Consider the following 24,029-nt stretch of genomic DNA (forward strand, 5'->3'; position numbering starts at 1 on the left):
TCTATCTACTTTTCATTATAAATCTATGATTGCTCATAAATTATCATACAAATAACATAACTCAAATTTCTAAGAGGAATGATATGGTCAGTGACTCTCGTACACTCCCACAACCATATTGTTCCACATCATCAATCTTTTTAAACCAAATACTTATTGACCTGCTATTCTGGTTTCATATATTAACCACTTTTATTTTGAATTTCCTTTACCACTATTTGTCGCAGATTTAATAGAATCACAGATTAATACAGGAACTTAAATTGTTAATAATGGTTCTTCCTTTCCTAACTTTCGGATTCATAGTGGAGCTACTCAAATTGTTATCTATTGTGATTCCATTCCTAACTTTCGGTTTCGTAGTAGTGGAGCTACTCAGCGTGATCGATCGTTGTAAATCTTGTATGTTTAATCTCTGATTTATATGTTACTGATCGTTGTAAATCTTGTATGTTTAATCTCTGATTTATATGTTACTTTTTGTCATTATTCTCATAAATATAAAGCGATAATTAATCATACTTCTATGCTAAATCCACATCCACTCAGTACAATATTGGTTAATAGTGGCGTGGATGTTATTTTTCCCATATTCTTCTTCATAGTCTTTTGAGTTATATTTGTTCTCTTCATTACTATGATATTATTTATATTTTGGCATATGATTGTTGGGCTTTGAAGTGTTGACGTAGTCTCCGACAGATATTAGTTATATTTCTTCTCTCAATACGGATTTTGACAGTCATGATTGCGTTACGGATTGCAGTCATTGTGATGTCACAACATTGCTATTAAATAAGAGAATGCACCGGCTTAGTGTGAGCGTTCTGGTTATAGTTACTCAGCGTGATCGAATATCGTTGTAAATCTTGTATGTTTAATCTCCGATTTATATGTTATTTTTTGTCATAATTCTCACATATATTAAGTGATAATTAATCATATTTTTATGCTAAATCCACATCCACTCTGAACAATATTGGTCCTCTCAATAGTAGCGTGGATGTTATTTTTCACATTTTCTTCTTCATAGTCTTTTGAGTTATATTTGCTCTCTTAATTACTATGATATTATTTATATTTTTGCATATGAATGTTAAGTGTTGACGTAGTCTCGACAGATAGTAGTTATATTTCTTCTCTCAATACATATTTTGACAGTCATGTTTGCGTTACGGATTGCAGTCATTGTTATTAAATAAGAGAATGCACTGGCTTAGTGTGAGCGTTCTGGTTATGGTTACGTACACTTTTTTTGTTTTACTTTGTGGAAGTTTCATTAGTGGTGAGGATCTTATTTTTTAGACTTTCTTCTTCTTAGCGTTCTGAATTGTATTTGTTCTCTTTATTACTAGTATAATATCATTCAAACTTCTGTATATGATTGTTCTGTTACATAGATGTCTTGACACATAACTTAGCATTTTATTTGAAAAGAAACTTATACTTCTTTTATACTGCACTAATACTTACAAGTGGCAATGATTATGTAGTTGTTGTCATCGACAGATCAGAGATGGAAGATAACATATTCACAAATCTACCGGTCGATGTGTTTGAACGGATTATGAAACATTTGCCTCTTAAAGATTACGTTGGATTGAGAGCAATTTGTCGTTCTTTTAGGAAAACAGTTTCCCATGCCATTGAAAAGAAGTGTTGCTGCCATTTACCTGAACTCCCTATTTTGAGTACAAAAAGAGTTAGCTCAGTTGAGAGCTGGTTTTGGCGCAATAATAAATCAATGTTAAGGAGCACTGATGAATGTCTTGGCTCAGTTGATGGCTGGCTGATTGTGAGTGACAATTCTGAAGAAGGTTTTGCAAAAATTTTCTTTTTGAATCCAGTGACTGATGTTAGATTCACGATACCATCAAAGTTGTGCTTGCCTCCCATCTCTTCCATCATCGGTGCAAGAAAATTATCTGTGAGAAAAATGGTGGCCTCTTCGACACCGAATTGGGATGGTTCTGATTGTTATTTAGTTGTTCTTTTGAGTGATTATTGTCACATTGCAATTTACAAACTCTTTGAAAAGTCATGGACTATAGTTGAGCCAGACAAGGATTCAGGGATATATTTTGAGGACATAGAAATTATTGGTACAAAATTGTATGTAAATGACCCATCCTCAGACTTTATATTGGTTTATGATCTTAAAGACTCCACTAATGGACCTCCAAAGGCCGAAATGCTGGCTGAACTTCCAAGAATAGGGCAATCAGGATCAAGTATAATCGGCAGTTTTCTAGCCAAAGATAAAACATTAAAAGAGTTATACTTCATTCGTATGTTCTATAATGCTGAGGTTCACATTCGACATGTTTTCTCTGAACGTTTCATTGTTCCCGCAGCATTTGCTAAGCCACCTAAGGTTACAAGCTTTGAAGTGTTCAAACTGGACAGGAACAAGAGTCCTATTGGGTGGCAGAATGTGAAGCTGGAAGATAGAGTAGCTTTTGTTAGCAAATTGAAGAGCATGGTAATGAAAAGAGATGAATTTGGTTATAATAAAGAGCTAATTAGAGGTAATAGCATCTACTTTGCTGTTACTTTTCATTGTCCAAGAAAAAACCCACCAGAAAGTTTAGAATTTGGGACGTTTTGTTTGAATGATAGCAGCATCAAATTCTTTCCCGAGGAGACGATAAAGCATGGTGATGTTCTTTTTCCTTTATGGTTTGTACCAAGTTTATGGTAATTCCTGTGTTTAATGAATGGATTATTAATTATTGTACCACAAAAAATGTAAGAAGAAAAATTCAATTATTACAAGAGCATTGTTTTTCTGATTCTCCCAAGGTACCCAAAATTCCAGTCATTGTTAGTTCCCCCCTTCTAAATAGCTTATTTCCTTCTATAATTTCATGATGTAATATTATATTGAGAAAATTGGACCAAATGGAACCTAAATCAAGTTTAATTGGTTCAGTGCACTAGTTTTAAAATCTCAAACCGAACTAGTTTTTCAAACTGTTGTATGAAATGGTTTTCGAACTGTTTTGAATTGGTCCAATCCATGTAAATTTTTACTTTGTTCGAATTCAAATTATAGTAAACAAAGTATGTCCTTACTATTCAATCTAAGACCTCAATTTTCACATATTTAGTAAGCTCCCGTTGCTTGTTGGTTGCGGTGGTCTTTTACGTAACCAGAGTGAAAGTTTCTAAGCAATATAGACGGGACAAGCTCTTTTTAGGCTAAGTTATGAGGTGTTTTTGAAGGTTTATCCTTAGGTACTAGTTAATCGTAACGCTTGATAAAGTCATGAATTGTAAAAAGGTTTCCTTTGTATGGATTTTAGACTCAAATTCCACCCTCACACTGGCTATTCTCTCGCTTGGGACAAGTTCTTTTTAGGCCAAGAATATTGATAGTTAGTAGTTAGTTAAAATTACTTTGTTAGTTAAAAGTACTAATTCATGTCACAATGTTGACTTGTTTTTACTCACTCTTTCATTTTTATCATTTTAACTATTATCAATACAATAATTTTCTAAGCTTTTTATCTCTATTTCCAATTTTCCATAGATGCTATGTTTCTCAACAATGAGAAAGATTCTTTCCCTTGTCTTGTTAACATGGAAAGAGCGTGCAATTCGAACTCCATATTTACTCAAGTAGAGACTGATCTCTTTATGTTTAAGACTTCAGTTTATGGTGAGGTGAAAAGAAGTTTTATTCTTCATCTTTGGTAAGTATTCGTTGTTATAACTCAACTCCACAATAGTCACTTATTTGCGTCTCGTTTCAGATGTCACATATATGACGAGACAAATTATATGATATACAAAAGGGAAAACAAACGACCAGAGCCGCTTATAAGCCACTTACAGAATTGAAATTTTCCGTACTGCTAATAAAAGTTGCACGCACTTGCAGAAAATGTAACAAATAGTATACATTTTTTACAGAAAATCTTAATACCTAAAGATCGCCGAAACGAATTGTGCAAGGTTTGTAACTTGTGAGCCAGCACTTATGCCATTGAGCTTAAAATCGTTTGTACATTCAACTGTCAATTTGAAAAAAACACTGGATTGAAGGTCTAGTAAGTCAGTAAGCATTATTAACTTATTTAAGTGTTAAGTAGCTACAATTTTTTTACTATCAATAACTACATGAGGAAGATCAATTTATCAGCTTACAAAGACTAAGCTTTATTATATAAGGCTAGAATCAATTTCAGTTATAAGGCTATAAAGTAGACACAACCAATTCGATCACGCCAATCTATATTTTGATTTGTAAGTTTTGGCTCAATTTTAGTCTTTATATTATTATCCTACCTATCACTTTTTTCATACATACACATATATTCCATATAAGTATTTTTTTTTTCTTTCATATTCCTTCCCCCATCTTCATTTTCTAGGCAATTTACACTCAACCACAACAATTTACTTACATGTTTTTTTAATTAATGTCAACATGAGCGGTGCTAGCGACAGACGCTATAACACTCGCTCACCAACACTTGCTCAAATAGTGGGCCACGTCATTGTTATATTCTTGGTTACCGGTTGTTTCTTTTACCACTATTTTTTAATTTATTTTTGATGGTTTGAAGGACAGTGTGTCCAGATTCTTCTTGAAAGATAGATCAGGATGTTGGTGGTATAATGATTTTCTAATACACAATCGAATAGTTAAAGGCCCAAAGTGAAGTTAGAGTAATATACACATGCCTGGGTTTTATAATGATTTTCTAAATGTCTTTACATCTATTTCATACTGGAGTTAAATATGGAAAAGGATGTTGGACAAACCGAATGGTGGTGTTTCTGTGAATCAATCAAAACTCCATAAAACTTCATAAGATCCACCTATTTTGCTAGATTTAAATTTTATTCATATTTCAATTAATAAAAAGTACACATTCATATCAACTATTGTACTCTGTTCAAGTTAGCAATTTTGACCATTTGTATTCCTTAAGGTTTAATCAGAGACACTATGTCTGGATCTCCATGGGTGACCATAGACGGTGTTGACAGTTCTAAGGATGTGGAAGAGGTGTTGATTTCAATGGTTATGGTGAAGGCTGATGGTGTTAGAGAGTATGGGCACGAAGGTGGAGAGGATGTTCACAGCTAGTCTAGTCATTATTTTACCACCATTGAAGAGGATGTTGTTGGCTGATGGTCTTATTTTAGAAGAATGCTTCCAGATTCATATGGGGTATTGAGAAAGGAGAAATGTTAAGAAATGAGAAAGACCGGAAGGAAAAGTTTGACGTCTTGAAAATTTTTATAAATGCAAAAAAAAAAAAAAATTGCAAAAAATACAACTTAGTGAACCAGTCAACCGGTAACTAAGTTTAATCAAACAACAACGTGGCCCAATTAGTGGGCGTGTGTGTATTAGCGACTGATAGAGCAATTGCACATAGCATTCCTCATGTCAACATATATTCCTTATTATTACTTATCTTCAATTTCATATGTTTCCAAGAATCTCACTCTATAAATAATAAGTAGTATTTATTCTCTCAAATTTTTACAAACTAAATATTCAAGATATCCGTGCAATGCAAGGTGGCGTGATGTGTGAGCCACTGCTTGCCATTCATTGTCCACTTGTAGAAATTAAGAGGCTCATGTTGAGAATTAGCTTGCATATCAGAGTAGCAAAGTTGTCTCTAATTGGCGACAGCAGGTCCGAACGATTGCTTGGAATACTACTAGAAAATTGGATTATAGATTTGGATTTTGATGCCGGCCCCGGTATAGCATTGGCTGTACCTACGGTAATATCAGCGTGACTCTGAAATGGTAACATTGAAGCGTCGCAACGGAAATAATGTTGTCATGCAAGACGCATGTAACTAACAGACTCACTGATGACATTTCTTTGTGATATAGGAGGCTTTGGCAGATTGAAGATTTTTGTTTCTCTTATAGTTCTCTTGTTTGAGGACTATGATATAGTAGCAATATAACAAATTTCATAAAACACGAAACGTCAAGGCAAAAACTAAATAAAGACTATGTGGGAAGGAGGTAACTTATAATCTACAATCTTTATCAGCTATTACCCTCGCCTTAGTTAAAGGATTTGGGAATAACTGATATGAACAGTCCGATATGTAATGAACTACCGAGATTCAATTCTATGTGAAACTTGAGATCGACATTGCGAATACAAATCCGCTAGGATCACAGATTGGTGATTGAGATTCATTATTGCATCAATTTGTGTGAACTCGCGACTACTTCCAATCTATGCCCTTGTAACTAAAGTTGAAGATTACATAAATAGTTCAATTCAGTGGGAACTAAAATAAATTATGTGAAATCAACGATTAAATAAATGTTAAAAGGGTTGTGAAGAAAATGGAACTTCACATTGGTTGGAAAATGATAGAACAGTAAACCAGTAAAAACAGAACTGTAATCAAACCTTCACTTATAAAAAGAAAATGGTACCTTCACGAGAATGGCACATAAAATTAAAATTAGTCCCTAAGGCGTCAATCACTAAAGACACAAGAAACATATACATTAACAGTCCATTGTATTATATGTATGAAGAATAACTTGGAAGATATAGAAACACAGATGATCAAAGATAAGGAAGAGGAACACACTACACACTAGTGACTTGCAGCGCAAGCTAACTAAACCCTAAGCTAGTTTCATAGCTATAACAACCTAGAAAGTTAGTTAGAGCTTAGGGTACAATCACATATGTGATGTACATGATAGCTTAGTATGGTACAACTATAGTTTAGCTATAAATAACTGTAAGCATTGTTTTCCCAATTCATTCAATAATATTCACCATTTTCCTCAATATTTCTTTTCTTCTCTCTCTTTTCTGTTACATTTTTGGTTTCTCAATATGGTATCACGAGCCTCTTGATTCAAGAGAGCTTCTTCTTCCGCTACGTTTTTCTCTTCTTCTTCTTCGTTTTTCTCCTCTGTTTTTCTGTTTCCAAGCACCTCGCAACAACAATGGTGCAAGTTCTTCATATGAGGTTGCTCTTGATCAAACCAGCCCGTATTTCGTTCACCCTGGTGATGGTACATCCTCTGTAACGGTTACGCCATTGCTGAATGGTTCGAATTATCATTCTTGGGCTCGTTCGATGCGTAGAGCTCTTGGGGGAAAAATGAAGTATGAGTTTGTTGATGGCACCATTCCTCCAGTTACAGATCCGTTTGATCCTTCTTTTCGTGCATGGAATCGGTGTAACATGCTGATTCACTCATGGATCTTGAATTCAGTAGATCCTTCAATTTCTCAATCTATTGTTTTCATGGAAAACGCCATGGATGTGTGGAATGATCCCAAGGAGCGTTTTGCTCAAGGTGATTTGGTACGAATTTCTGAACTCATGCAAGAAATCTATTCTTTACAACAAGATTCTAAATCAGTTACTACATTTTACTCTGAACTGAAAGTGTTATGGGAAGAACTAGAGATATACTTGCCTATGCCTAGTTGTAGTTGCAGAGTTCAGTGTTCTTGTGAGGCTATGGGCACTGCTAGGAAAAATCACATTTTGTTGTATGATATGCGCTTTCTTACTGGTCTCAATGAAAATTTCAACATGGTTAAGTCTCAGATCCTTCTCATGGATCCTCTTCCATCAATGAATAGGATATTTTCCATGGTGTTGCAACATGAAAGGCAGGGTAATTTTGTACAAGTTGTTGAAGATTCTTTACCCTCTATCAATGTTGTGAATTCTGGTAAACTTAAGCATGGTAATTCAGGAAATGTGTACAAGAATACCAATCCAGGTTCTACTTTCAACAAGAATAGGGTTTGCACTTTCTGTGGTAGAAGCAATCACACCATAGAAACATGCTACAAAAAGCATGGATACCCTCCTCATCTTCAAAGAAATTTTAATAATTCTTCTTATGCTAATCATGCTGCATCCTCAGAGACTGAAGGTTCAACTCCTGATGAGACTGGGAGAGTTGCTTCTACATCTATTACACCTGAGCAGTATGAGAGGCTAATGAGTTTACTTCAGGTTTCATCTTCTAAACAAGATTCAGTGCCTGCACAAGCTTCTGCGAATCAGGTTTTTTCCATGCCATCTGGTCATACACCAAATGGTAAGCACAATACTAGTTCCATATTTTCTTTAACTTGTCATAGTTTTGCTCTGAACTCCTGGATCATTGATTCAGGAGCTAGTGATCATATTTGTGGAAATGTTCAATGGTTTCATTCTTACAATGAAATCACTCCCATGCATATAAAATTGCCTACTGGCCACTATGCAATAGCTAAACATGCTGGAACCATTAGGTTTAGTTCATATTTTTCAATTAAACATGTGCTTTATGTTCCTGAATTTCAGTTCAATTTGTTGTCTGTGTCAAAAATATCTGATTCACTAAATTGCATTGTTATTTTTTATGGTTCCACATGTATCATTCTGGAAAAGAATACTCAGAAGATGATTGGTTCTGGTGAAAGGAGGGATGAATTATACTACTTGACTCTACCAGATAAGGTTGCTTGCAGTTCAAGTACTATTGACAAACCTTTCACTACTTTGCCTGATAGTGCCCTGTGGCATTTCAAATTAGGTCACCTTTCCTTTTCTAGAATGAATGCTTTACATTCCAAATTTCCTTTTGTAAATGTTGATAGCAAAGCTCCTTGTGATGTATGCCATTTCGCTAAACATAGAAAACTCCCTTTTATTCCCAGTTGTAAAAAAGCTAAACAACCTTTTGAGCTAATACACTTTGATATTTGGGGTCCCATTTCTGTTAAATCCATACATGGTCAATCGTATTTTCTTACTGCAGTAGATGATTTTAGTAGATATACCTTGTTAACTTTGATGAAAACAAAAGCTGAAACTAGACAACATATTGTTGATTTTATTACTCTCATTGAAAATCAGTTTTCCTGTCAAATTAAAATCATAAGAAGTGATAATGGCCCTGAATTTCTCATGCCAAAATTTTACTCCTCTAAAGGAATTTTACATCAAAGAAGTTGTGTGGAGACTCCTCAGCAAAATGCTAGAGTTGAGAGAAAGCATCAACACATTTTAAACATAGTGAGGGCTTTACTTTTCCAATCAAATCTTCCAAAACATTTTTGGTCCTATGCTGCTATTCATGCTGTTTTCATCATGAATAGAGTGACCATCCCTATAATTGACAATAACACTCCTTATTTTCTGTTACATAAACAGTCACCTGACCTAAATCAATTAAAAGTTTTTGGTTCTTTGGTTTTTTCTTCCACTTTACAAGCAAACAGAAATAAACTTGCTTCTAGAGCAAGAAAGTGTGTTTTTTTGAGATATAAACATGGCATGAAAGGAGTAGTTTTACTTGACATTCATAATAAGGAAATTTTTGTTTCCAGAAACATTACACATCATGAAAATATTTTCCCTTATCAACCCGTTTCATCACCATCTCTATGGAAGTACTATCCTAATACTTCTCCTACATCTTCAAATCAAAACCAAAATCATAATCCCTCTATTCATGATAATCTTCTTACCTCTTCTGACCAAAATTCTCTCCATACTTCTCCTGCACAAACACCACTAAACATAGATGATGATACTCAATCCATTCCTGATCCTACACATGCTCCTTTACCATCATCATCAACAAATACTGGAAATAGGAAGACACCTTCTTATCTGGCAGATTATGTATGTAATTCATCATCTTCTTTTGCACCATCACCAAAATCTTCAGGTATTCTTTACCCTATTGCATCCTTTCACTCTTATTCACATTTATCATCATCACATAAGTCTTTTTCCATGTCTGTCACACAATGTACTGAGCCAAAAACCTACAAAGAAGCTTGTCAGTCTAAATGTTGGTTAAAAGCTATGGAATCTGAACTAGATGCATTAGCTAAAAATGGAACATGGTCCATTGTTGATCTTCCCAACAATGTGAAGCCTATTGATAGCAAGTGGGTTTACAAAGTCAATCACAAAGCAGATGGCAGTATAGAAAGATACAAAGCCAGATTGGTGGCCATGGGGTACAATCAAGTTGAAGGCATTGATTTTTTTGACACTTTCTCCCCAGTAGCCAAACTTACCACAGTGAGAATTTTACTTGCCATAGCTTCAATCAAGAACTGGAATTTACATCAATTAGATGTAAACAATGCCTTCCTACATGGAGATTTGCAAGAACATTTTTACATGACCATACCTGAAGGTGTCTCTAGTGCACGAAATAAGGTTTGCAAGCTACATAAAAGTCTCTATGGTTTGAAGCAAGCAAGTAGGAAGTGGTATGAGAAGCTGACCTCTTTGTTGATAGCAGAAGGTTACACACAGTCACCATCAGACTACTCCCTCTTCACCTTTCAGCAGGGTTCTGATTTTACTGCTTTGTTAGTTTATGTAGATGAGATCATTCTTGCTGGTTCATCTATCACAGAATTCACTAGAATCAAAACCATACTTGACACTCATTTCAAGATCAAAGATTTGGGAACTCTAAAGTATTTCTTAGGTTTAGAGGTTGCTCACTCCAAGAAGGGAATCTCTATTTCACAAAGGAAATAATGTCTTGATCTGTTGGATTCTTCTGGTCTTCTAGCTTCTAAACCTGCTACCACCCCTTTGGACACTTCAATCAAATTGCACCAAGACAATAGCAAACCTTTTGTTGATGTGTCTTGTTACAGGAGACTCATTGGAAGACTCCTTTATCTTAACACTACCAGACCAGACATCACACTAGCAACCCAACAACTGAGTCAGTTTTTGCATGCTTCCACTGTTTTACACTACAAAGCTGCTTGTAGAGTCATTAGATATTTAAAACAAAACCCTGGACTTGGATTATTCTTTCCTAGACAATTTGAACTACAAATCCTTGGTTATGTTGATGCTGACTGGGCTGGGTGTATTGACTCTAGAAGATCAACAACAGGCTTCTGTTTCTTCTTAGGTTCATCCTTGATCTCATGGCGTGCAAAGAAACAGGCAACTGTTTCCAGGTCATCTTCAGAAGCAGAGTATAGAGCACTTTCCACTAGGACATGTGAATTACAGTGGCTTCTCTACCTTTTGAAGGATTTACAAATCACTTGTGTCAGACAACCTGTGTTATATTGTGACAGTCAGAGTGCAATTCATATAGCCTCCAATCCAGTGTTTCATGAGAGAACTAAACATTTGGAAATAGACTGCCATCTTGTCAGAGAAAAGGTGCAAAAAGGAATACTCAGGTTGCTTCCTATACCTACTGAAGAACAGCTTGCAGATTTCCTCACCAAACCTTTGCCACCTCCAAAGTTTCACTCTTTTGTTTCAAAGCTTGGCATAATCAATATCTATCATGCTCCAGCTTGTGGGAGGATATTGAAGAATTACATGGAAGATATAGAAACATAGATGATCAAAGATAAGGAAGAGGAACACACTACACACTAGTGACTTGCAGCACAAGCTAACTAAACCATAAGCTAGTTTCATAGCTATAACAACCTACAAAGTTAGTTAGAGCTTAGGGTACAATCACATATGTGATGTACATGATAGCTTAGTATGGTACAACTATAGTTTAGCTATAAATAACTGTAAGCATTGTTTTCCCAATTCATTCAATAATATTCACCATTTTCTTCAATATTTCTTTCCTTCTCTCTCTTTTCTGTTACATTTTTGGTTTCTCAATAATATGCTTCAGTACATAATTCAATAATGATGTAAAAATAAACATCCTAGCTCAATGACACAAATGTAGGCCAAATAGTTAGAAACACATCCTAGCACAAGTTAATTTCCCAAACACATCCTAGCACATCCAACCCAATTTCTCAGTCTAAGCCCAACCTAATTTCCCAAACTTGGAAACATTCAGGTTTATGTACCATATTCAGTTTTTTGAGGTCTCATCTCTTAGTCCATGATTTCTTTACACCGAGTTCCCCCAAAATTGAAATGTGAAATATACCCGTCTCTATATAATTTATTTTGAAAGCAATATACCCATTTAATAGGACTAAGTGTCTCCACTCCAAATATTTTTCAAAACTACCATCTATGACAGAGGGCACGGATGTTGTAAGGAAAATAATGTTGCTTGAGTCAAATGACAACAAATATGTTTCATTATGTGTTTCACCATAACACATCCACTGTGAGAGTCCATCGATGTACAATTGTTCGTCACCCATAACCTTATAATGCATATCGGCATCAAGTTTTCTCCAACGGTTTCTTCTTACACTATATATCTCCCTTAAATAGGTGCCACACTTAGCATCTTCAATAACTAGTCCATGACATATCACTTTAGAATTCTGCTCTTCCCCCAGCACAAAACACTCGCATCCTGTAGCAATGCCTAAAATGCCCCTGCACTAGTTAACTAGCGCAAGTGTAAACTAATGCGCAATTTAAGTAATGTGGCGCAAGTTAAGTGGCGCAAGGTGGCTATTTTTTTTTAATTTATTTACTATTTTCAAATTACGTTATTTACTTTATTTGTAAAATATTTTATTTACTTTATTCTAAATTATTTGTTTACTTTATTCTAAATTATTTATTTATTTGCTATATTCTAATTTAGTTACGCACTTAAAATAAATACAAATATAAATAAAAGGAAATGAACTAACTTAATATTTATTCATTAAATAAAAAATTAGAAAATAAAAGCAAATATGGAATAAAAAGGAATGAACAAAATTGAGGCATATAACAACATCTTATTTTATTAATAGAATTCATACAATACAATAATTGATACAATAATTTATTCGAATTCACTAAATCTACTTATTTTCTCCCTCTTGGGGTAAAAAGTGATCAACCTTCTTGGGGTAAAATAGTGAGCAGCCTTCTTGGGGAAAATACATCATCAACCCTTGGGCTAAATTTAAAGCTGTTTTTTTTGTATGCCCCAAGAAGAATCTTTTTACCGACGGTAATTAGTTTCTGGAGTAAAAGAAAACAGATTTAAACTTATCCCAAGGGTTGATCACTTCCCCAAGTCGGCTACTCACTATTTTACCCCGAAGAAGATGGATTACTTTTGCCCACAAAGAGAATATTGAAAAGAAAAAAAAGATAAATAGAGGGAGAGAGTGAGGAGGGGGAGAAAGTGATATGGTGTGAAGAATTAGTGAAGTATGAAGGGGTATTTATAGGTGGGAATGGTTGTATAGGTTATAAACATCATTAATGTGGTCAAAAAAATGTGTATAATGGGTAAAAAAATATGTAGATTGAATGTTGAAAAACTGACCAAAGACCAAAAAACGTTTGTTCTTCAGCCCTGACCACCGGCCAACTTGCGCGAGTTAACCGCGCAGAGGCTCAGTGGTGCGTGACTTAAGTCACGCAGAGCTTATAAGGTGCGTGAGTTAAGTAACGCAGCGTGACTTAACTAACGTAGGGGAATTAGTGTCCATTCAGCTGGGTGGGAGCGAAAAGTGCAGCGTGAAGAGCATAATTCATCACTTTATAGTCATATCGGACATTGTCATAACCAAATCCATGATATTGAACCAAAAGATACCAACTAGGTCCAGAATCAAAAGGGCTGGGAGGAATAAGTTTATATTCATTAGGAGATGTATTCCATAATATAAAATTCATTTCGCGTGCCCAAACCAGATAAAGATCAGTTCCATAGACACTACCTGGACCAAAAATATTAAAATCATAATCATATTTGGCTGAAAGTGTGAGCTATCTTCTCTAATCTTGTCCTCCATGCATAAAAGGTGTAGGTTAGTCAAGTAAGTAAATGGGACGAGATACTGATCTGAGTAACCTCTTCGGAAAGGTATGTTTTTCCTTAAAAATTTGCAAGGTTTAAAATTTTCTTTCGTTACTTGATGACAAGCAATATATGAAGTTTAGGGTTATGATAACACGTTATCTTACGGTATTCTTAGCATATTTTCCAGTAGTTTTCATTTAGTTTTAATCCAAAATATAGGAGTATTAGATCAATTGCATATGGTTTTCGGGACATTTTGTAATGTTTTTTGTTTGAGTCATTTAATTATAGTTTTCACGAAAGATAACAATTCTAGGGTGTTTTGATGTAATTCAAGAAGAAACCATGCAAATCGGCAGAGCAAAACATCTTGAAGATCTTGGGAAGACCATAAATGAAGATTCAAGATACCTCGGAAGACATTACAAAGGGAGGAATTATGTTCTCATGTCCCAAGACATCTTATATGGAAGGAAACACCCAAAGGACGAAGAAACATGTGATTACGCGCAAGAAGAAGGAAAACGCTAGGAGCTTCAAGGGATGAGTCTCTCATCACTAAGTCTCTAGGGTATGTTTTATTTCTTTTGTAATTTGTCTTTAGCTAACATGAGTAACTAAACCCTATTGGCGTAGGTTCTAAGATGAACCTCTATTTTATTTATTGGATTATTTAATTTAAGTTCTTTATTCATTTATTTTATGAATCCTATTTAATTTTATTATGCGAATTATTTATTTCTTCTAAAGTGCACCAACCCACAAGTGTGCTATGCAACGCCTCATGCAACCCCTTGCTATATAAGGGGACTCTCAGTAGTCCCCAAAAGTACGAAAGCATTCAACCTAAACCCTCATTCATGCTCTCTAAACTGACTTGATCGTCAGTGTGTCTGTAGATACACACCCTCCGTCGTTCCAGAACTTACAAACACCCAGAACAACTGCACCTGACAATGTTTCATGTTCCACTAATTTAACAAACAAGTTTAACAACTTGAAGCAAACCAACCTTGTGATTATTGTATCGTATGAGTTCTTTGATCCATTTATGTTTAGAGACTTGGTAACAAACCTTACCAACCTATAGATCAATCTTTGGCATATTATATTTATATGATCTCCAAATTCTTAATTCAAATTTAACTTTGTGCTATACCATACCTACTCTTGCATGAAGAATAACAAATAACAATTGGGTCAAAGAGTGAGAGATTGAGTTAATTAGGCTGATTGAGTATTGGGTTGATTTGAGTTTGGACTGAGTTAGGATTGACAGAGTCTCTTATGTCGCGGTTTGATTTGGTTCGGTTGATGAAATAAAAATCATAAATCAAACCACGAGTTTGAGTAAAAAAAAAAAATCGAACTCATTTGAACGAAATGCAGTTTTTTTTGTGATTTCAATTGGAGTTAGTTTGGTTATATGCAGTTTTCTATTGAGTTGGTTTGACTTTAAACACTATACATGGTTATTTGAGTCCAACTCTCCTAAACTTTTTTAACATAAACTAAAAACATAACAATAGTTTTGGTTTTTAGTTAGTTTTTTTTTTTGGTAAATTTTCATTAATTATTATTTTAATTCCAATTATTATTATTTTAATTTTATTTAAAGAATGAGGAGGGAAAATTTGGAGGGAAAAATATTAACTTATGATGACGAAATGATATATGGTACGATTAAACTTGAACTTGTGTACCAGGTGTGAACACGGGTAAGGGTAGACCCAGGAACCCAATCACCCAAACCGAACCAAATCGAAACTTACCTGAACCCAAACAGTTACGGGTCCAACCCAACCCAACCCTTGAAACCCATAAGATTTGGTTCGGATATCAGATTTTAGTTTATGTACCAGGGTACCCATATACCCAACCCATCTACCTATGAGATTGTTTCACGAATTCTGCTTTTTACCCAACAGAAATTGCTCACTCACGATTGAAAAGACCAGTTTGCCCCTGCGTGAGTTAATTCGCGCTGCGTGAGTTAACTCACGTTGAGACTATTTTCAAACAAAACCCATTTTTCTTTCTCTCCACCTCTAAAAACCCAAAAAGTGCGATCTTTTGGGTTAAAATCTTCATTCCAAATCATTGCAAATCGTCATGAAGCAAGTTTCTACGCTCATCGAGCATCAAAGAACAAGTAATGTATCATCAAAACTCATCAGTTTTTGCTGGTTTTTCTGGTTGGTTCGTCTTTTTTTGTACTAGGTGATAGGGCTCAGCGTGAGTTAACTCACGCTACCTGTATGGACTGCGTGAGTTAACTCTCGCAGAAAGTTAACACTAGCGTTACTTAAGTCACGCTACTGTGATGCCCATCTTTTAAATTTTTGCGCCACTTTTTTCCGATCTTTGCTTGCTGCATAAGTTATTTATTTCTTTTTTCGTTGTTATTTTTTTATTCAATAGACATAGAGTGATATAATCTCATATTTGTTTTTCATTATATTTTTGTGAAGTGAAACATGTCTGAAGATGCACAAGGTCCAGTTGAATTTCATGTCATTTATGAAGCTATGAAAAATAGGGTTAGGTTTTTTGTAACCCACACCAACAAGTTTGACGAGTAGAAGGCACAACTTGACGGATACTTTATCCATATTGGTGCAAATCAAAGAACATCTGATGTATTAGTAAATGTGTCAGGCATTAACTTGGGGAGGATAAGGAAGAGGACTTTTGGAAGACAGTGTATTATCCACAAATTCTCGAAGATGATAGCGACGTTCATTACATATTTGGAAGACAGTGTATTATCCACAAATTCTCGAAGATGATAGCGACGTTCATTACATATTTACATAATTGATGTCTGCTATAAACGCGAGTTAATTAACTCACGCAGACCTGTAATAAACGTGAGTTAACTCATGTTGCAATTTACACTAGCGGGAGTTAACTCACGCAAATTAATAGTAGCGTGAGTTAACATGCGTAGGGGTATTTTCGTCTTTTCAAATGAGAGTGAGCAATTCCTGTTGGGTAAAGAGCAATAATCTTGTTTCATACCATTACTATTTTTTTAATATCAGCCCAGCCCAAATTTTCAATCTAAGCCCACCCTAATTGCCCAAACTTAGAAACATTAAGGTTTATGTACCATATTCAGTTTTCTGATCTCTCATCTCTCTATTTTCAACATGGGCTATAATGAAATCTTGCTTTATTCTGATATTGTGAATTTAGGTAAATTTGTGTAATTTGGTATTGTGAATTTAGGTGCATTTAGGTAAATATTTAATGTATGAGGAAAGGAAATTGAATTTGGTGTATATATATATATATATATATATATATATATATATATATATATATGTTGATGTAACCGGCGGAAATATACTTTAAAAAAATAAAATAAATTGTTTTTTTATAACTAAAATTGGGACCCATGAACCCAACCCGACCCAACCCATTTAAAATGGATTGATTCGGTTTCGTTCTCTCTATGTAAATATGGTTTGTATCTTGAACCTAACTCAGAATATGTTCAACGGATTGGGTAAAAGGTTAGGCAATAGTAGGCCCAACCCATGTTCACTCCTATTAATGTGTACAATCTCTCACACAAAATTAGAGTCTCACAGTCTCTCTCTTTCTCTCTGAAAAATGAGCGGCGGTAGTAGTGGTGGCAATAAGGCGGTCTCCAACCATAATGGTAGCCCAGTCGGTGGTCCTAACGGTAGACCTGCCCGTGGCCCTTATGTGTTCACCCACTCTGATCAGAAAATCATTCGTGCAGTCAGAGAAAAGACAGGATCACAACTTGACGAGCAGGAATTCATTTTGGTTCTTAAAGATTTTGAAATGAATGTCGATAAAGCCGCCAAATTTATAGCTTAGCCATCTTTTCTTGGTTTCACTGATTTTATATAATAAATTTCGCTTAATTTAACTTTAATTTTGACTTTTCTTGATTTAAGAGTTTATTTGGATAACTTATGAAAAGAGATTAAAACTTACATAAAAATATTTCAATTTTATTTTCATAAGTTCTCCAAGAAAGCGTGTGAAAAAAGCTTATCGCTTACATGAAAAGAATTGAACTTTATTATTGCCATAGAAATAACTTATACATAATTGCTTATCATGATAAGTGATTATGACATAAGATGAAAATAAGACGTTTATCCAAACAATATAAGTAGTGTAAATAAATTGTTTTTGTATAAGCCATAAGCTGATTTCATAACCTATCTTGAGAAATTGTGAAAATAAGCTGGCAACAGCTATAAACAATGTTATAAGCTATTTTCACAAGTTATCTCATACAATATGACAAACTTGTTAGTGGATTGACTCAAATAAGCCAATCCAAACAGGCCATTAGTACCCTTTGTAGGGTTTAGTTGTTATTGTCAGGCCCGACCTTATCAAGTGCAAGGTGAGCTATGGTGCCAGTCCTCGCAATTTTAAGAGCCTCAAATATTATTTTTTTAATATAGAACCCAAAAGTGTTAGGGGTGTGTGTGTATATATATATAATAAGAAAAAATTGCTCAAAAAAATGTAATAAAATATTAAAAAAATCAATAGTCATCTTGTAATAATTTAGAGGTAAAGTAGAATGCACTTGGGTTCTTGGTCTTGAGGTTCAATCTTGAACATTTATGTGAATTTAAACCAAATATAAAAGTCTCAATTAGATACACAACTACTAATCCATTACAATTTAATATGCATTTCAGAGTTTTCTATGTCGAGGCTTTTCATTGTCACCTTGAGATTAAGGCATTTGTTGAATGAAACATAAGACATTGAATACTTAGATAGATTGAATTTGTCTGTAATATCTTGGTCATTATCAACAATTGAACTATTTTTTTTTTGGTCAGGTAGTCTAGTGGTTAGAATTCACCTTATAAGGTGAATAAGTGGGGTGTCCGGGGTTCGAACCCCGGCCCCTGCATATAATAATGCATTGTCCTACCAACTGAGCTATGCTCACGGGACAACAATTGAACTAATTAAGTGGATTAAGAAGGGAAGTAAATAACTTATAAAAAGCCCAAAATATTTCATTAAAAATACCTATAATAATTTGATATAATATTTCTTGTTGTTTCTCACTTTATAATAATATTCTATGTCTTATTTTTCCAACACTTGCTTCATAGTCATAGATTCATTGAAAAATATTCTAAATTGAAGAAGACGCACCAAAATAAATAATTAATAAAGACATCCATTTTATTACAAGAGTTTATTGTGATTTTTAAGTGATAGTCAACGTTTCAATACCTATTAAAATCGAAAAAGTATTTGAGGTTATATAAAAAACTAACATTTACGAGAAATATAAATTAAAGTGAGAAAAATCACAAGTGTAAAAATATTGTGATATAAATATAAACTTATATACTTATAAATGACATAGAAACTAATTTTAAACTTAGCTATAAAGGATATAATGATAGGAAGTATGGTTGAAAAGACAATTTGATATGCCTAAATGAAAGGTCGAGGCAATATGTCTAAAACTAAGAGAGAAGAATACAATCTATATAATTTTATTTCCTGCCTTATTTAAATGCGTTATCATTTTCGAGTACAAAGTGATAATTATAACGTTCTTTAAATTAGAAAAAGAGTTTAAAATAAATTTAATAGGTGAAAACACAATTACTATATAGCAGCTCATTGAATATTGTAGTTGGGTGTTTATATACTCGCTTTGTCCGGACACCAATTATAAAATCACGTGTACACCGATTGAACACATTTGCAGCTCCCACGTATACACTTTGATGTCATAGGGGGAGCACACAGATATGGTGAACAATCACTGTCACTTTCACATTTAACGGCCGCTGTGATGAAAAAAAAGAGTTCAAGACGATGGTGTATATTGGTAAAAAATAAATGGTGGACATAGTAAATATTGAAATATGAAAAGATAAAAACAAAATAAACTTACCGTGAACATTTGTTGCAAAACTAAATAAGGAAAGAAAGATAATCATAACATAAACAAACTTGACCGTGTTAGCCATATGTAAACCTCTTTGCATGTACAAAATGATTTTGTAACTACATAATTTATAAAGCTCACCCCTGCCTTACATGATAAAATAGTTTTTAGCCCTGATGAGATGTAAAAAGCCATTTCTAATATTCTAATCATTGTTAAATGCCTCTTAAACAATTCAATGTGTTGTGTTTGTCTCTTTAGAATGCATAGTATGGTTGTTTAATAAAAAACTTGTTGTTTTTGACTCAAAACTGATGTTTCAAAATCTGCCAAAATTGGGTCCCAATTTGGAGAAATTGGGCCCCGATTTTGGGACCAGTTTTGAGACTTTGTCTTGTAAAAAATAGGCCCCCAATGTGCAAATATTGGGCCCCGATTTTGCGCTGAAGGAGAAAAATAAAAACGTATTTTCAGTGTGAGATTTGTTCCAAATTTTGAGGGTTTTATTTCTCTATAAATACATATCATGTATCAGATGAAATAATGTAGAGAATAGAAAGCAAAAAATAAAAAGGATTAGAAGCCAACACTAAAATTAGGGTTTGTAGAGAATTCTTTTGGCAGCAAACACTTGAGAATTCCAGATTTTGGATAGGTCTACCTCCATTGTAGGTTCCTTTGCAAAGCTTTGGTTTCCCCTCTAAATGGGAACATCCAATCTTGCAGCTAATGGAACAGGGATAAACTTCGAAGGATTAGATGATGATATGGAAGAAGTTGAAGGAAGTTTGAAGCTTTGAAGATTTATGGGTTTTTGTTCTACAAAAAAAGATGAAGGATTATGAGTTTTCTAGAGAAATAGGGTTAAAGAAGTTGAAAGAATGAAAAAAGAGAAGAAAGAGGGAGAAAAAAGGGTTTTATATTTTTTTGAAGAGAAAGGGAAACCTTTGAGTTTTCTTCCTGAAAAAACCAGACATGTGGCCTGGCGTTTGCATTTTAGAGTGACATATGGGAAGTTCAAACAGTGTCGTGGCCCGCTAACTTGCTGAAAAAATGGTGCCATAATGGTTTTTCAGGGTAAAGGGATAGTTTTTGAAAACATGGTCATGATGATGATGACGTTAGCGCACTACCTTGGAAATATGGAAAAGTTTAAAAATGCCACATTTCTCTTTCATTCAAAATTCAATCGAAAGTGACATTTTTGGAGGACAATTTGTTATACTGTATTTTTCGACACACTCAATTTGACAAGGAAAAATATGTCAAATTGGGATTGGTATTTGATTATGCTCCAGATGATTGTTGGTTCGACAGATTTGGAAATACTTGGCATATTTGAGATTGCCAAGACGTTTAGTTTCAACTGTATAAATTCAAACTGTTGTATGAAAAGACAAGATCAAGAGGTCGAAGACACGTGAAAGCTTGTCAAAAATCTGAGAGTCATAGAAGGACACGCGTCGAAGGCTTTATTTGTGACTGTTATTTTCAGTTATTTCTTACTAATTATATATAGTAGTTTTGTATAGGAAATATAGGTCACTAATCATTCACAAAAAACCTAAACACTCAAACTATCCATGTTACAGCGAGAAACACAAGTCATAGGCAAATGTATGATTCCATGCATCAACTCCCTTCATTTATTTAATCAAATGTTGTTTCTTTAAGGATTATTTGCTCTACAGTATAATTATTTACTTAGCATCCTTTATTGAAAGTTTATACTTAGTCCTCTCAGTTGGAGTGGATTCCAAGCTATAATTATGAATTATCAAGTTTGGCAAAATACTATACATCAATCATTTAAAAGTAGTGGGAACAATTTACTTTTGATTTTATCTATTCTCAAGTGTTGACAACACTTTTAGGTGATTTTATTGGTTACTAATTTTAAAATGTATTTGAGCAGAGGAAAGAATCAAGTGTGGGCATGGCTGTTTTTTTTTTTTTTTTTGGTGCATGGCTTGGGTCAAATAGAAGTCTATTATATATGCAAATTTTGAGTGTGAGGGGTCATGTAACTGCTAGGGGCTATGTAATCTCAAATATGGACTATTATATATTCATGAAGGTCAACTTAAGCTTTCATTGTGCTATGGTTCATGTATTTTGATATCTCAATGGTGACTGATGTATGTAATGAAATTTGTAAGTCAAAACTACTAGGGTGTGTCTTTTGAAGAACATATCACATTCCATAACAATTAACAACTTAAATATTGAGTGGCATGGACCGATTGCATAAGTAAAGGTAATCTTCTTATTATCATCAACTACAATTCTTTCCATTAAATCAAAATTATAGTTTAAGTAGAGTGAATATTCATGTGAACCAACTAACTAAATCAGTATAAAACTTAAGGAAGGATCCATTGCAACCAAGAATGACGATGATAAAACTGGATGATAATAACACATATTGCATGTATGTACTACACTTCATATTGCATTGCAATCAAGGATGAAGTAAGGCTGCTAATTTCTATCAGTTTTTTTTTTTTACTCACTAAATTATGTCTGAAATTTATTTATGATAGTTAGGCAAGCTTATTGGAGCATTGTCCATGAATTCTTTACTACTTTCCTCTTTTTATTTATTTTTTTCCCTTTATCATTGCATTATTAACTTAGTTCAATGATATATGTTGAGAATCATGGAATCATAGGGAGAAAAATCATAGATGTAAGCAAGATAGCAAGCATAGGAGTACTCATGTGGGAGATACTCGTGGAAACTCGTTATAGAATGAATAGATTGATAAAAGATGCAAAATGAGTACATACTAGTCCATATTTATAGGACTTATTGGACTAACCAATTGAGTAACTAACTTCAAACTCCACTAACTAACTGGTAACTAACTATTAACTAATCCTAATTATAACACACTAAATCCTACGAATCTTAACAGCCTCCCTCAAACTCAAAATGGGAAAATTCACCAATTTGAGTTTGGAATACAATGAATTACAATTGAAAATTTCATATTATAGTGACTAAGACAAACAAGGGGTGTAAACTAGTAAAAGAAAAGAAACTGATGAAATGAAAAGAAGTTGAAGGTAGAATCCAACAGATTGAATCGGCCCAAGCCCAGTTGGGAAAGGCAGATCCATGTTGCAAATTTGAGTTGAACACAGTGTAACCTTGAGCAAGGAATGCAAGACCGAAAATACCACCTTGAAAATCTGCTATCAGCTTTTCCAAAACGCAAGTCTGTAACATGATCATGCAACCATGACCAAACTCGTATGAACTGGAAAAATGTATCCCTAACGCGCTTTTTCAAAACAACTTTTCTAAAAAAACCGCGTTTTGCGATTCTGCGACATAACACCAAATACATCTCAAAACTGGTTTTAAGTTGTCGATTCGTTCACGAGTCCACTGTCACTTTCTTCCCAAACTTGCTCGATCTGTAATGAAACTGAAAAAATGCAACTGAACCTAAAAAAACAGCATATGCAGAACGTTCTTTTTCCAGAATCAACTTTTCAAAACACTGAATAAAAATCACTTCTTCATAACACGCTTCTGCAACACGTTTCTGTGATATGATAATCTGCTGAAAAACAGGAAAAAGAGATGCTCTTAAACATGCTTCTGGAATGCCTTTTTGCAAACGCGCTTCTGGAATGCCCTTTTTGCAAATGCAATTTTGAAAAGAAATCATGCAAACACGATTCTTCGTAGAGAAATTTTGTGAACCGAACTTCCATACATCTAATTAGCAATTGGTTGATGCCGAGTCAACAAATCGTCACCTTTGCAAAACGTTGCTACAGAGGCTCTTGACACCGATTCAGGAAGAAACGCAGTGAGGAATGGTTCCTCATTTATTGTTGAAATTCCACCGGGAACGAAAACAAAGTGTGATGATTTGAGATTACTAAGGCGTTGTGTTTGTATCATCGCAAGAAAACTGAGATAAATCGCCACCGCAAACACAAGCGACGAAAACAGAGATGATCGGAACGAACTTGTTCCGCCGGGATAGAAAGTAACGATGCACACGTCATAGTGATGGGAAAGGAAAACGATGCTCTCTGACGAACTCATTGGTGAATCAGAAAGCTTCTCACCTTTCTTTTTGTGATCTTGCGAAAAACGATAGATGTTGTTGTCTGAACGATGCTCTTTTAACGAACATGTTCACGCTTGATCGATTTTGCAAATATCTTGCTGGCTTTAGGAATCACAGACTCAGGTTTAACATCCTTCGATTGCGTATCTTCTTTCGAAGTAGTAATTGAGAAATCAACATAACTGCAACAAGAATCACCAAGGGAACAAGATATTTCCCTAATCTTGATGGAGAATCCATCAAATTCTGGTTCGATTGAGGGGTTTGAAATCAGAATAATTGGTGAATCCAAACTGCCAAAAATGATGTTAGAATCTGGA

The 24,029-nt window shown here is 34.4% G+C and overlaps 1 protein-coding gene and 1 long non-coding RNA gene across 3 annotated transcripts; one reads left to right on the forward strand and one right to left on the reverse strand.

Annotated features, from left to right (window-relative positions):
* The first annotated feature begins 210 nt into the window (after positions 1–210).
* On the forward strand, positions 211–2,792 carry LOC146916196 (uncharacterized). Its single transcript, XM_085716927.1, has 2 exons — positions 211–402; positions 1,494–2,792. The coding sequence occupies exons 1-2, from the start codon at positions 273–275 to the stop codon at positions 2,699–2,701; spliced, it is 1,338 nt and encodes a 445-aa protein (XP_085573053.1). The 5' UTR covers positions 211–272; the 3' UTR covers positions 2,702–2,792.
* A 16,396-nt stretch (positions 2,793–19,188) lies between these two features.
* Positions 19,189–20,638, reverse strand: LOC146916197 (uncharacterized). Of its 2 annotated transcripts, XR_015014925.1 has the most exons (3): positions 20,564–20,638; positions 19,625–20,437; positions 19,189–19,517 (listed from the first exon to the last, which is right to left on the reverse strand). It is a non-coding gene; the product is annotated as an uncharacterized LOC146916197 (long non-coding RNA). The 2 variants fall into 2 exon arrangements; XR_015014924.1 differs by having other exon boundaries at positions 19,625–20,619.
* Between the last annotated feature and the right edge of the window lie 3,391 nt (positions 20,639–24,029).

The sequence above is a fragment of the Medicago sativa genome, chromosome 6, assembly GCF_051527215.1.
Source record: "Medicago sativa cultivar Bolivia chromosome 6, Bolivia_mono, whole genome shotgun sequence".
NCBI classification, from domain to species: Eukaryota; Viridiplantae; Streptophyta; class Magnoliopsida; order Fabales; family Fabaceae; genus Medicago; species Medicago sativa.

Coding starts and splice junctions, on each gene's coding strand:
- LOC146916196 (XM_085716927.1), top strand. CDS start 273: ATGGTTCTTCCTTTCCTAACTTTCGGATTCATAGTGGAGCTACTCAAA. Junction 403..1,493: donor GATCGATCGTTGTAAATCTT/GTATGTTTAATC, acceptor ATGATTATGTAG/TTGTTGTCATCGACAGATCA.